Source organism: Anabrus simplex, chromosome 7, assembly GCF_040414725.1.
Source record: "Anabrus simplex isolate iqAnaSimp1 chromosome 7, ASM4041472v1, whole genome shotgun sequence".
Classification (NCBI taxonomy): Eukaryota; Metazoa; Arthropoda; class Insecta; order Orthoptera; family Tettigoniidae; genus Anabrus; species Anabrus simplex.
Genome location: NC_090271.1, coordinates 138,471,259 through 138,486,021, shown reverse-complemented (window position 1 = coordinate 138,486,021; position 14,763 = coordinate 138,471,259). Strand labels below are relative to the sequence as shown.

General features: G+C 37.6%; 1 protein-coding gene across 1 annotated transcript in view; it reads left to right on the top strand.

Annotated features, from left to right (window-relative positions):
- The first annotated feature begins 2,526 nt into the window (after window positions 1-2,526).
- Polr2C (RNA polymerase III subunit RpII33) overlaps window positions 2,527-14,763 on the top strand; it is a 31,062-nt gene continuing 18,825 nt past the window's right edge. Inside the window, exons 1-3 of the mRNA XM_067150745.2 lie at window positions 2,527-2,787; window positions 8,773-8,944; window positions 9,977-10,157. Coding sequence (XP_067006846.1) covers window positions 2,702-2,787; window positions 8,773-8,944; window positions 9,977-10,157 — 439 coding nt within the window. The 5' untranslated portion in view covers window positions 2,527-2,701. The remainder of the gene's footprint in view (window positions 2,788-8,772; window positions 8,945-9,976; window positions 10,158-14,763) is intronic.

Here is a 14,763-nt window from a genome sequence, read left to right as displayed (position 1 = left end):
AGTTAAAATCGTTCCTTTTCACTGAAAATCTACGGTGCGGTAGTAAAAATATCTAGTGCAAACCTTATATCCTTTTAAATGCTAGACATAAATTTCGACAGTTATGTGTGCCTTCTGAAATGAAAATACACAGCTGAATTGAACTCCTAGGGGTAAAAGGTGAACATTTATTATTTTCTGCTCAGTAACGTATATAATACACAGGAGTTATAGTGTAGAGATAAGTTTGTGCTGGTTTTAACTGCCGTTAGCAATGCTAGTGAGTGCTGATGTGAGGTGGTATACTAGCGCTGCTGTGGTCAAGGCGCGCACTGCCAGGCGGACACTATTTCTGAAGAGAGCACTGCGAATGAGCAGGCTTTGTATTCCTTGTAGGCTAAGCTCAGTGGCCCACCAGCATAGTCTCGTCCGCGACATCGTCCTGTACGCTTCGTTGTGTTCGAGGTTTCGTGTTCGGTGTCTGACATTTCTAGAACTTACTCGTGCGTTCCGGTGCTAGCTTGCGTGTGATTGTGCAGTGGTGGCATGAGTTCTGATAGTGGAGGTACTCGGGACTTTCATCCCGCGTCCAATAGTAATGTTGAACGGGAAGAAGTAGTGAAAATGGATACAACCGTGAATGTTAATTCTACTCCTACCCCTTCGTTGCAAACTGCGACTCAATGCAATCCTAACCCTCCCCCTCCTGCTCAACCTCCGAATACTAGTGCATGTAATTTATACCCATTAAACCACCCAGGACCATATCTTGTTTTTGTGTCATCCAAACAAGGTAATAATATTGGCAATCTACACCCTATGGCTATAGGGCGTCTACTCCATGAAAGGAAATTTCCTATTAAATCCATCCAGTATAAAGGCCGTAACAGGATTCAGGTAAACTTTCACTCTCCTCATCATGCTAATGACTTTCTGCAGAATAAGTTCCTTGAGACACAAAAGTTGCATGCCTTTATTCCTCACTCAAATATCTTCCGCGTAGGCATTATACGCGGTGTTGAGAAAGATCTAACTGAATCCGATATTCTTACTTTACTTCAGAGTGACGTCAAAGTTCATTCTGTTCATCGCCTACGCCGTAAATCCCTCCAAGATGGTCAGACAGTATATCTACCTACTGGCTCCATCAAGATTGTTTTTTGCTCCAAAACGTTGCCCAAATATGTTTCAATCTATCATGTAATGTTAGAAGTCACTCCCTTTATATTTTACCCCATTATTTGTTCCAAATGCCAGCGTTATGGACACACCCTCCGCAATTGCCAGTCCACTAACTTTCGCTGTCGCAACTGTGGTATGAACCATTCTACCTCTGACTGCCTTGCTAATGTCAAGTTATGTGTGCATTGCAATCAGGAACACGAAACGGGTTCATCAGACTGTGCTGTTCATCAGAAGCAAGTGGAAATCAAAAAACTTATGTGCACTGATAACATTTCCTTCTCAGAAGCTTCTGCTCGACTATTTCCACCTACTTATTCGGAGTATCATAACGTTCACCAATTTCCTCCCCTACCCTCTCAACATCCTTCTCCATTACCAGACGCCCCTCGCAAACGCAAATTCACACAAGTGGTTGTTAAGGATTTGCCACCTAAACCTTCTCCCGGCTATGATAGAGCTGCATATCTCCAGCTAGTGCAATCCACTACATCCTCGCACCCCTCTCAATCTCTGAGTTCTCAATACCCCATTCAACCCAGTCAGCCCACTCCCTCAACATCGAGCCCGTCAATGCCTCTGCAACCCGCACAGCATCCGCAAACAGGTACTACACTTCCTCAGCGAGAACATGTTCATCAGTGTGTTCTCCACATTCTCATGCAGCTTACTCAACTACTTGGCGATCACCCCACTATCTTACCAGTTCTTAGTCAACTTCGCGAAAGTTTACACCTTATCTTTAATAATGGTAGTACGCATCCTTCCATGGAATGCTAGGAGCCTACAAAATAAACACTATTGATGTTCATATCAACACAATGTCGCCCCTCTTCCTCTTTTGTTTACGATTTCACTGACACTTTACCCTCCCTACATCCCCCATATACGTTGCTCAGATATTTCTTTCCATCTGTCCAAAGTTCTACACTCTCACATATATCCACCCCTCCGTCGTTCCCCTGCCCTCTCCTGTTTGTCCCTTATATGTTGGCCTGGTGTGTATGTATTGTAGAAGTCGCTGAGACGGCCACTCTAGCGTGAAGATTAGTATACCTTGTGTCCCTGTGCTTTTCCTATGACTCCTAGTCTTGTATACATAATTCCTCACTCTTAATTGTCTAGGTGATACATCTTTTCTTGATCTACTTTCCGCGCTTTGAACCCATTTTGTGAGTCTGCTGTATGGTCTACTTCCCTCAATCTTCAAGTACTTCGTCCTTCGAAAACATTGTCAACTCCATTGGTGTACTACTTTATTGAAAAAGTGTGCGTGTGTCGATTTAGTACAAATATCATACGGTATAGTGTCTGGGTGAAATAACGAGCCCAAATAACCTTCACGAACAGAACAGAACAGCCCACCAGCATACAAGAAGAGGAGAAGAAGAATACGAGTAAATACGAAGTTGGGCGCTTAGGGCTTATCCGCTTATTGCTTAGTAGTTAAGGAAATAAAGAATCGTGCGCAAATAAGTTGAATTCTGTTTTTATTTATATCCTTGCCTAGTGAATTCCGCATACATAACTAATATTGATAATGCCATATGCAAATCAGCCTTCCGTGCATATTTCAGAGCTGACAGATGAAAATGTCAAGTTCCAAATTGAAGATACTGAATTGAGGTTAGTGTATTTACTATTTTCAGGTATTTTTGACTTTCAGATGAAAATCTTGAACTGTGGGTATCATCTACATTCACTGCAAACAACCCATTTCCACCGTTGGTGATAGCACGCACGCGTACGAGTCTAACCTCTTTTGCTGAGTTAAGTGTGATTTATATACTTTACACATACTTGTATGAAGATTAACCCCTCTTGTATTGTTTTGTTTGTTAAAAGCCTGTGTGGGCTATGGTGAGATTCTAACAGGCACAGCTACCATTCAAACACTCAAGACTGGTGAGGTGTTTGTGATAGTATGGGATGGTTACTAAATTGATGTGACTTTGCTTATGTTTAGAAATGTTGGATTATTGAATTTTGTGGCTCGCTTAGTCTTTCCTTCGTTGTTCAATCCTTGTATTAATGGTAGCAGTAAGTTTAGTTTAAAGTTTAAATCAGTGAAGTTATCAACCTTAAGCTCCTGTTCTAGTTCTACACTATTTGGGGTAACTTGAGAGTCATTTATCTTGTACGTAACCAGTCATCTTTTATTTGCTTCACATGTGCTCACCCTTTTCATTATCTGTATGCATAGCTTCATTCAGTATAACTTAATCATCCCTGTCGTGGTGGGTTGAGTGGCTCAGACAGTGGAGTGCTGGTCTTCTGATCTTTCCTATCAAATCATCGCTGTAAGAGCTATCGGTGCTACGTTGTAAACAAAAAATATTTAAAAAATATTATTGTCTAAATAAATGGTCAAAATACACTGAGAAATAATTTGAGTAGGTTTATGCAGTATGCTATGAAGATTGTATAGCCTATAACAAGAAAGTTTTATGAAAAACCACCAAAAATCCATTATAAATTACAGTGAATTCCTTTGAAGGCCATTAAACAAAGCTGTTCTTCTGCAGCTATTCAGTATAATCAACTGTCAATTTTCAGTTATATAATGTAGTTACTGAAGTGGTAGATTTTGTAGTTATCCATGAGTACCCCCTGCAAATTTACCTTTAACCATTTGTTCTCAATTAACCTGCCTGGGGTGAAATGAGTTAGAATGGTGGGAATGAGGCAGGTATTTCTGTTCCGTTTATTAGCTTATTCATTCCGAGATGGTTGTTTTTAGGGCTGTTATTCCCTTTGGGATGCAGCACTCTATAAATGTCAACATAATTTTGATCATTATCCTTAAATATGGATGGGTTGTAGTGTGTCCATCTCCTTCTAGGTGCTATAGTTATTTGCCTCACAAATTGGTTAGCTCTGTGAATAAATTTCTGAAGATTACCCTACTTTTCTGCTCACTGTTTTTTTTGTTGCAGTTCTTGAAGTTGAACGTTGAGATATAATTTTCTAGATGATCGTATTTTTAAAACAAACTCAAGACTAAAAAAAGGAAAGCTCATTACACTCTTTTTACTCTCTATGTGGTGGTTTATGGTTTATTAATACAGTTTGGAAAATACATAGGGCCGATTACAGAAACGGTGTTTAGACGATGTCTACTGTTAAACAATGTCTGAGTATGGCCGCCACATTGCAGAGATGTTATTTATCACTTAGACATTGTCTAAAACCGATGTTCAACCAGCCATGTTTAAACACTGCCAAGAACACTGTTTAACCTCAAATGTGAGGAGTGAATCACAATCAGAGGTTATCTACCATGAAACATGTAATGTGTATTATCATGTTGAGACCATCCTGGGAATAAAGGTTAGTCTGACGGCCTCTATGTGGGTCGTCCGCTGAGAAATTGCAGCAATTCATTTCAAATGTAATGGGAGGTGCAGCTTAAAATACAATTGCGCTTTTCAAGTGACTTGTTTCTTGGGACTGACAAAGGGACAGTCTGGTAACTGTCCACTTGACTACACTTCTTGGCAACTGATATATTTTATTACTCACGGGGTAATTTCCATGAAATTATAGGTCACTTTGACTACATACATTTCAGAATTACTTGTCCCAATTGTCAGAGGGCTGTCACATACATCAACCGGGAGGGATTCACTCATATTTACTGCCAAATAAGCACACTAAAAAGTAGGTTGTATGTGGTTTATATATATATATAATCATCGTGCTGATTCAGATAAGTTTTCGGCAACTATGAGATACAAGTGACTATTTTCAGTTTGACCCTATTGAAATTCAATACCGTATATTAAAAATGTTGAACAATTAATTTATTGAAAACCACCTATTCAATACTTTTAATGTCTTTTGAAACTATAATACAATCATTATATTAAAAGTTTAAGCATATGGTACATGTTTCACCTGTCATTGCAGGCATCATCAGCCACAAATTCTAAACTCCAAGTCAGAGCTGTGAGTGGATGCTATACTAAAACTATTCTCAATTTTTTTTATATTTTTTTAATATATAACAATTTGCAATGCTGTATAAGAACATCACGGTCATATTTGGAGTGAAATGGCCAATCATGTCTTAAAGTTCTAATGTGACGTCCAACTCATGTTGACATCCAGTGGAGATAATACAAAGATATCAACTCTCATAATGCCGATAATGAGACGGCAAATGAAGTAAAGTGGAAATCAAAACATCTACACATTCTTTCAGCATATATGAGAGTTTAACACATACTAAAACTATTCTTAAAAACTATTTTTTACAACAATTTACACTAATGTATAAGAACATATGGTACATTTGCAAATGAACAGGCCGATCTTGTCTTGAAGTTCCAATGGGACATCCTACTCATGTTCCCATCCAATTGAGATAATACACACCGGGCGAGTTGGCCGTGCGCATAGAGGCGCGCGGCTGTGAGCTTGCATCCGGGAGATAGTAGGTTCGAATCCCACTATCGGCAGCCCTGAAAATGGTTTTCCGTGGTTTCCCATTTTCACACCAGGCAAATGCTGGGGCTGTACCTTAATTAAGGCCACGGCCGCTTCCTTCCAACTCCTAGGCCTTTCCTATCCCACCGTCGCCATAAGACCTATCTGTGTCAGTGCGACGTAAAGCCCCTAGCAAAAAAAAAAAAAAAAAAAAAAAAAAAAAAAGAGATAATACAATAATATCAACACTCATAATGCCGATACTGGGACGGCAATTGAAGTCTTTTGGAATCGCAACATTTACACATTTCTTTTAGCATATGTAGGAGATCAAACACGTTCAGCTCATATGGTTTTTGGGATAGCCCAACTCTTCTGTAGATCAACATAACTTTTTTGTTTTTGATCTTGAATGAAGGAATACACATTTTGTTTACCCAAACCTGAAGTTTTATGGCAAAATTTCCACTTTTGACCGAGGTATTTCAATTTGAATTCATGCATGTACTGAAATGTCAGCTGAGTGGGCGTGGCATTTATGCGTTCCACCAATTTTCACTATTTTGGGAATATTGGTTTGGAACAAAAATGGCTTTGAACTGGAAATGATAGTCTGGGCTTGCCTTGCTTTGTTATTCTGTGCCTGAAACCCAATCACGAGGTTTTGTTTTGAATCGTTGTAAGACTCAGACAGAAGAAGAAGAAGAAAATGGCTGGCATAAAATTAGAAGATGGTAAGGGTGTTGGTGGTGCGGGTCATCTCACTGATGTTATCATCGACAAGCTGCAGTGTTATTATGGCAATGCCATAAGGGAAAATAAAGACGACTTGGAAGACATGAGAAAGGCTATATGTTACCATGAAGTCTCTACTGACATTGACCCTCAACGTTATTGTTGTCCGAAAGGTTCAGGATCATGGTGTGAATGGCGTCAAGTCCAGGCAAATGGAACTGAGAAGGAATATAAGCACACACACTTAGTTCCAATGACTGTAATGAAGGCAATTAAGCCAATATTCCCAGACCTTGCTGCTATTGACCTCCTAAGGAGATGTCTGAAAGGTCGGACTCAAAATGCTAATGAGTCCTTTAATAACAAAGTATGGGCTGTTTGCCCTAAAAAATCAAATTCAGGGAGGATAATTGTGAAAATTGCAGCTGCTGAAGGTGTGTCTTCTTTTAATGATGGTAATAAAAGTAAATTGGATGTGCTGGAATGTTTAGGCATCAAAGTTGGGAAATATGTAACATCTGCTCTGTCTGAACGTGATGTTATTCGGGTCAAATTTGCTAAAAAACGGCTTTGAGAGACTTCAAAGGAGGAACGAAGGACAAGAAGGAGGCTGAGGATGGAAGAACATAAGATGGAGGGTACTAAATATGCAGCATGTGCCTTCTAGTGTTATGTGTAAGTGGAAATGTTTAGAGCCATTTTCCCAAAAGTTTAATTTTTTCACACAAAAAATACAATAACTCAAGAACTAATGGTCCAAAATTCATGAAATTTGGAATTCCCCTTGTTGGAACTAAGTTATAGAGGATATAACTCAATTATTGAAATCCTTTGGAAAGTAGGCCTATGCTCAGTGCATCTAAAACATCATGTGAAATTCTTAACTTTTTTAAGTATTCAATTGAAATACCTATAAAAGGGTAACTTATTCTCCCACTAAGTTCATAGAGGTCTGTCCTTGGTAATTTAGTGTTTGTTGTCTTTAAGGAAAAAATAGTTTATATACCAATCACATTGATAGTTTTTCAGAAATGTTTTTTTGTAACATTCAAGAAATATTTTTTAAATATTTTAATCTGCAGATTTTATTACACTTGTATATACAGAATTTTAAAAATTTATACATCTAATGAAAGCCCAGCATTTGTACTTAAATGTACAAAGTTTAATTCAAATCCCTCTTATGGTTCCATAGATATAGAGTAATTTACCAAATGCATGCATTCCAGATGTATCAGCCCCCTTAGAAATGAGAATCTCTATTAAAAAATTCTTTGAGTGAAGTGCCGGTTAGATGGCAAGATTGCTAGTAGAGGATGCTTGATCAAGTCTCATTTAAATAACAAATTATTCCATCTTCATTTAAACATGCAGTATGCTGTCCAGGTTGTGAAGTTTTTGAAGTTATTCCCATGTAAGTCTGAAGAGGAGTTCAACTGGATTCTGGGTGTAAGTGTAATGGCTTGTGAAGTGTGTTGAAATCTGTGAAATAAACAAAGTGTGTGTGAGCTATATTGGGATAGTTCATTAGTGGAATTAATCTTCTTGACACTTACCCTTTAGACTTTAGGAGAGAAGTCCGGCTGGGGATGAAGAGCCGTGGCCATAATAACATCCCTAGTATTTACCTGGTGTAAAAATAGGGAAACTACGGAAAACAATCTTCAGGGCTGCCGATGATGCGTTTCGAACCTAAGATTTCCAGAATGCAAGCTACATCTATATGGCCCATAGAACAGTACTATTATTTCATCTTCCCTTTGCCGAAGGTATTTAGATTACTCTCACCATAACAACACTATAATCAAAGCTACACTTCCTCGTACGGTGGCGTGTCGCATTAATGTCAATAATATTTCATTATAAGATTTAATTTCCACTGAAAGCGTTATTCTTATCTATGGGCAAGTCATGCTCATGCATAGCCATATTTGAGTAAGGTGTAGGAAGACAACAGCTGACTAGCGTTTGGCACGCACACCAATAAATTTCATTGGTTGCGACAAGCAAAGAGTTGCATGAAAGATTCTTCTATTTCCAATTTGGAACCAATATTGAAACTTTAAATGATGTCTAGTTAAACACTGGCTGAACATTGTTTATGCAATGGAAGACCGTGCGCAACTTAGACGTTGTTTAGGTAGACGTTGTCTAAGGCTTAAAACTAGTCATCGTTTCTGCAATCGGCCCGTACAGTTTTAGAATTAGTGATTTGGTCTAGTACAACGTCATAGTGAAGGAAGATATTCTTTAATGTTGTTCATCTCCTGTGATGTTTTTACATATTACTGTCTTAGCATGTGGGGGAATTTTAACCTTGTTATTCTTCCCATCATTGTGCTTGTAACATGAGTAATTTTCAATACTCTGTATGTGAACGTTGTTTATCAGAACTCTTACATGTGGAACTTTTACTATTTTATGGTATGTGTTAATATTATTTTTTAGTGTTGCAAACAGCATGAGGAGGGTTTTCATAGCTGAAACACCAACAATGGCTATTGACTGGGTCCAGCTAGAAGCAAACTCAACTGTATTAAGTGATGAATTTCTTGCACATCGGATTGGCCTCATTCCTCTAACTTCCGATGAAGTCGTAGAACGTATTCAGTACACTCGAGTAAGTTTTTATATCTATCTGTTTTATGTTATTATCATCGAGTAGATTAATCCAATTTATGTTTCAGTATCTTTTTCTTTGTCTCAGCCTTATCCGGTGTCGTACAGGGTTGGCATACATTGCAAAATAAATTTTCAATGTCCAGAATCAGTCTTGTATTGTGTTTACTGTATATTTTAATTGTGTTCACTCTTGACAAGTTGATAACAGTCCTTGTAATAAGATGTGATTTTTGTTGCTATTAATACACGAGTTGTTTGCAAAAATAAAGAGTTGTAGTTGTCCTTGTTACTTCAGAGTGCAAAACCCCAAGATTATCATCCCAAAGAAATTGTAGTCTGGTGGTAAATCATCATGTTGATATGCATGAAGAGTGTCCTGTATCACTTGGGCAGGAAATTTAGTATGTGAAAGGACATTATGGCAGGGAAATTTTTTTCTGAAAGAAGTTATTCGAGGTGCTAGCAAATCTACTCATCGAGGGCTTTCTCACTGCACATATCATAAGTTGCTGTGCTGATGTTTGATCCTGCTACCATGAACAAAAGCAAATTGTAAAAGGAAAAATAAAGAATAAGAATTAGGCTATATATAAGGTTGGATTTGATGTGTTCAGTGCAGAAAGGAAGAACATATGCGTATGGACAGTATAAGTACAGGTTATCAAGAGTCCTAGTACACCAGCGGTGCAAATAGAAAGAAAGTGTGAGTTCCTATATTAATTTTAATTTGTGTAATGCAGACTTTCTTGCCTTAAGTTTGCTGTGTCAATTCTGTCTACTGAACATTTGATAAGATAGCTTTATTAAAAGTTCAGTTCATCTTGTGTAGTGTAGTCAGAATCTTTTACTACCCAAAAATCCTGCATTATTAGAGAATGACTGTTCAGTATTATTTTATTTTGTTAGACTTTTAATTAGGTTTTTGTTACATCCAACCTTTTATTCGGTGAAGCGATGAAGGTCTCATAGCTTTGTGTGTTAAGATTGCCTGAAAAATGATAGTCTAATGAGGAAATTTTCTTTAATCTAGGATTGCTCCTGTATGGACTTCTGTCCAGAATGCAGTGTTGAATTTACTTTAGATGTGAAATGCACTGATGATCAGACCCGTCATGTTACAACTGCTGACCTGAAGTCGAGTGACCCCCGAGTAGTACCTGTCACATCTCGCCACAGAGAAGATGAGGCTAATGATTATGGTGAACAAGATGGTAAGTGCTGTACTTGTTAGTTGTATTTCATATAATACAAGGTGCAGTTTATGTGGGGGGTAAACATAAATCAAGATCTACGAGCAGTTGTGAAATTCAGTGTAGTGATGGTTTATCAAATTGAACAAGTTTAAAAATTGTGTTTGAAACAGGGTTTTGCACAGTTGATTGATGTGTATAGTTAAACTCCTTTTATGTTTTTCTGGGGATAGAAGGAAAACACATGGAAGTGTGAAAAAAAGCTTAAATAAATTTCTGAAAACATGAGCCGAGTTATATTCAAAAATATGTATGGCAATATGAAACAATATAAACACAAAAGGAATGCACGCAGGGAAAAGAAATACAAAGAGAGGGAATAAAGTAGTCCGTTATTTTGGTTTGTTTGTTATTGGCCATGGCAACGGCATGAACAGTATTCTCAAAGTGGTACAATTTGGCCATTATTTCCTCGGAAATGCTATGGCGCGTCACAAAATATTTGATAGTCCATAGAGCATTGACAGCATCATTAAAGATCACTGAGGTATGCTGCGGATCCTCGTCATGATTACAGTCCTCACCCAGACCCTGTTGTGCGTCTTCAGCAATCTTGGAGATAGTCATGGCTAGTGCAGTTACAAGGTTAGTGTCAACATTGACATAATCGTTGAATGATGCTTCATCCTTCAATTTTCTCCGTTCGCCGTCATTTTCAGGAGCTTCGCCATTAACATTGATGATATTACAATCATCAATAGAACTACCTCCAAATCCAGTTTTTGGAAACAATTTCGAACTGTAAGTTCTGAAACACGGTGCCATGATGCTGCGATGTAATGCATTGCCTATCAGAAGAAAAGAAAAGTATATATTAATTTATTGTTTTTAATTTTTTTGATGATACAAGATTATTTTAACAACTCAGAGAATTGTGTCTTTCAGGTCCGCTTTACACTAGACGACCGGAATCGGCTACAGAGTTGTTCATATGAATTCCTTGTCGCTTAGCGGTAGCCCACCACGCTATTAGCCACCTTCCCTGGCCTAAAGCCAGTTTTCATCATCTTCTTGCCTCTTGTTATTGTCGAAAAGAAAGCAGGAAAGAGCGTGTTGTAGGTTTCATTCACATCCTATGGTGAAAGATCATTTTAAGAAAAGGACTTTTCTATTGTGCCCGTTCGCATCTCGTTGACCAGTTTCAAAATGGCGGCGTAGGAAGGTATGGCCCATGCGATCTACTAAGGCAATGAACTTCATATTAATACAGCGTATAGAAGGCTACGTACGTCACGCAATGGATTAATTTGGAAGACACACCAGAACAGTAGAGGCTCATTTTGAATTGTTTAAAAAAAAATATAGCAGCGGAAGGATTGTTTAAGAATATACTCAAAAAAATTACATTCGGATAAGCAAGACGCAGTTACGAGCGAAGCTACATATTTGAAGAATATTCTTAACTACTGAGGAGAATATTAACGATTTACAATCAGCGATAGCATACGATTAAGTAATTCACCGGTGTATGCTAAGAAAAGAGGCGAAAAATTATATAAATAATTAACTTGTGGTGAGATACGGCGGACTTGGATTCGTGTGCAGCCACTCTACGATTAAAGGAAAAGGAACTCACCATTTTACAATATTGATTATTTCATACGAGAAGATAGTTACTACTGTGGCAGTAAAGTTAATAACTATTTACGGAGAAATATTTCCAAATAAAGAAAACTTCGACGATTACTATAAATAATAGAAATATGGAATATATTATGACTGATGGCTCCGCAAAAGGAATTTTCTTCGTTGTCTACAAATTCGAAATGATGACTATCTGCTAAATCAACATGATGGACTGAACTGGCGATATGCGCCGTCGAGCCAGATGACCAGCTGAGGATGATTGGACCGGCCAACCAGTGGACATGATGACGTGGATGAGCACCGGCCAGCCAAAATACCGGACGATAAGGAGTGGACCGGCGAGCCATGTGACCAGCTGATGACCATGAACATGCAATCCAACCAGAGATCCAGATCCGATCGGAGGGTCTAACTGCAACCGAGGGATGGAGCAACAACCAGTCCAAACGTAGCAACTGACGAGCTAAGTCCATACATTTCTTTAGTAGAGTAGTTTCTTGAAATCTGCACCCTCAATCTAACTCGGCATGTGCTGAATATTTGGTGATATTTATGAATTATTTAAGAACGCGTGTGAAATATGAAGTGATGTGCGAGATATTTAAGGCTATAAGATAAGATGGAAGTGTAGAATTAGAATGCCATTATGACATATACAGGTAACCGCACGTGCATACATACAGTGGAAACTAGTTTGGATAAAAGAAAGAAGTGTTACTTGTGAAGACCTAGTAGCTATGAGTCTAATTTACTAGTGAAGTTTCGATTAATCTCGCTTACCTGTACATAGATTACGTCACGAATTACCTGCGCGATACTATGAATATTGTCAAATTAAGTATTCCTTTCTTCATAGAAAAAGGGCATTGAACTCGTACTACTGTTTTTAAGATAAAGGTTATTAACTGCATATTTTTACAAGGCAATTCTCGAATGTTTAGCATATAGTTTTGGGAGTAATGGCTATATGTAAGCCGGTGTTATGTTAAAGTATATGTGGAATGGCGTTGAAATGTGATTAGTTATTGGAGTATATTGATGAATAGTGAAGCATAGAGGTTTGTATATGTTCTACGGAAAGTGTAAGAATTGCCATTCGTTGAGGAAACGTGTATTAGAATTACAAAGTGAGTTTCTGTGCCATATATTAAAGATTATACTGAAGTGTGAACATCGCGCAGATGACCATTTTAAGGTAAGATTGACATGAATTATGGTAGAATTGTATATCGTGACAGTTATATTTATGTCTGATTTTGGTGAATATCGGGTACTGAGTATATGAGAGTACTTTAATATACAGTTCACTAGACTCACGACTGAGTATACATCGGATATTCTTTAGTGCGGTGACGTTACAATATAATACGTAATAATTTCATTCTATACAATCCATACAAGTTGAGTAGCTCGTTTACATATGAAATATTGAGAAAGAGCATATTGCTAGAGCACATCGAGCCGATAATAGAGGAGTGTGTGGATTGGAAACTACTTGAATAGTTAGTTAGATGTTTATTTCTTTTCATGCAATAATGATTTCAATTGAAGTATTTTAAATATGAAGAATATGATAATGGTTAGTTAGGAGCCATATGTCGTAGGCTTTAGGGAGGTATTGTCTTAGCCCGTAAGTTGTTACTTGTGCGTACTCGAAATATGTGACCAAATAATCAGAGTTCAGATCTATGAGTGATTATAATTTATGAATGAAAAGTTGGTGAACACTTTTACAATTTAATACTCACGCAAGAGTTTATTTGGGAAATACTTAGTGAAAAAAATGAGCAGATTCACATTTATAATCTGACTTTTTCTCATTTAATTTTACTACGTCTCATGATAGCAAACCATTGATTTTATCTCACCGAGATGACTTAAATGTTGTGAGAATAATTTAAATAATTAATGTGACAATATTCACAACGTGTATTTTTATTGATTCCGTGATTGCTCAGTGATCTTTTGAATATAATTTGAGAAAATGAAATACTTTTCGGAACATGGCTACGAATATTGAGATATATATTAATATGAATTTGAACATTAATTAAGAAAGAATGTAAATATTTTAAGCCTTAATTATTTTATTTTATTTGAGCCAGCGCTGACTCTAATCCTTCATGTTTAAATATTACTCTAATAATACTACCCAAATTTCACTCTATCTTACATCGAGCATTATTTATTCAATAAATAATCTTATATTTTTTCTTTTAGTAAGTGACTGTGTCTTAATTTCTGTTTGGGTAACGGTTAGTTTGTAAGTTAGTTAATAAGTTTTGTAGATATAAGCAATTGATTAGTACTACAAGCGGTAAGAGATTCCTTTGAACTTATCGGCCACAGGTTCGTACTTGTGCGTGTAGGTACTCCCGTGACGCGTATTCCAGCGGTCTGATTCTCATCCGAAACCACGTAAAATAACTATATATAAAATCACAGATTTTATGAGCGAAATATGGATACCCTGAGAAGTAATCAAGAGCTACCGGGATAACTTGGCACTGACCACCACATGGGCGGGTGCACTATACATTATCCGTTTGTGCGATGACCAAGTTTATGAGTTACTCATAATGTCAAAGAAACCTTTTGATGAACTATTCGAAAGTGTGAAAGAAGGTATTACGGGAATGGATACCAAGTTGAGAAAAACAAAAAATAAGCCTTAACTTGAGGTAGTTGAACTAATATGGTCATTACTTGTACCATGCATTTTTCTTCTCAACTCTATTGCTAAATTCGTCACACTCTAAGTTCCAGATGGTTATATAATTTGTATAATGAAATCTTCCGGGTGAATTTGGTCCACTTGTCTAGATATGTCATACTGAATATTTTTCTTCGTATACCGTGTTTCTCACAGTGATGGGGTCGCGGGTGCTAACTGTGTTGCCCATGTTCATCTGGCCCTGTTTTACGGCCTAAAGCCCTTCCTGACGCCAACCCTATGTGCGTTCACTATTGCGTATTTCTT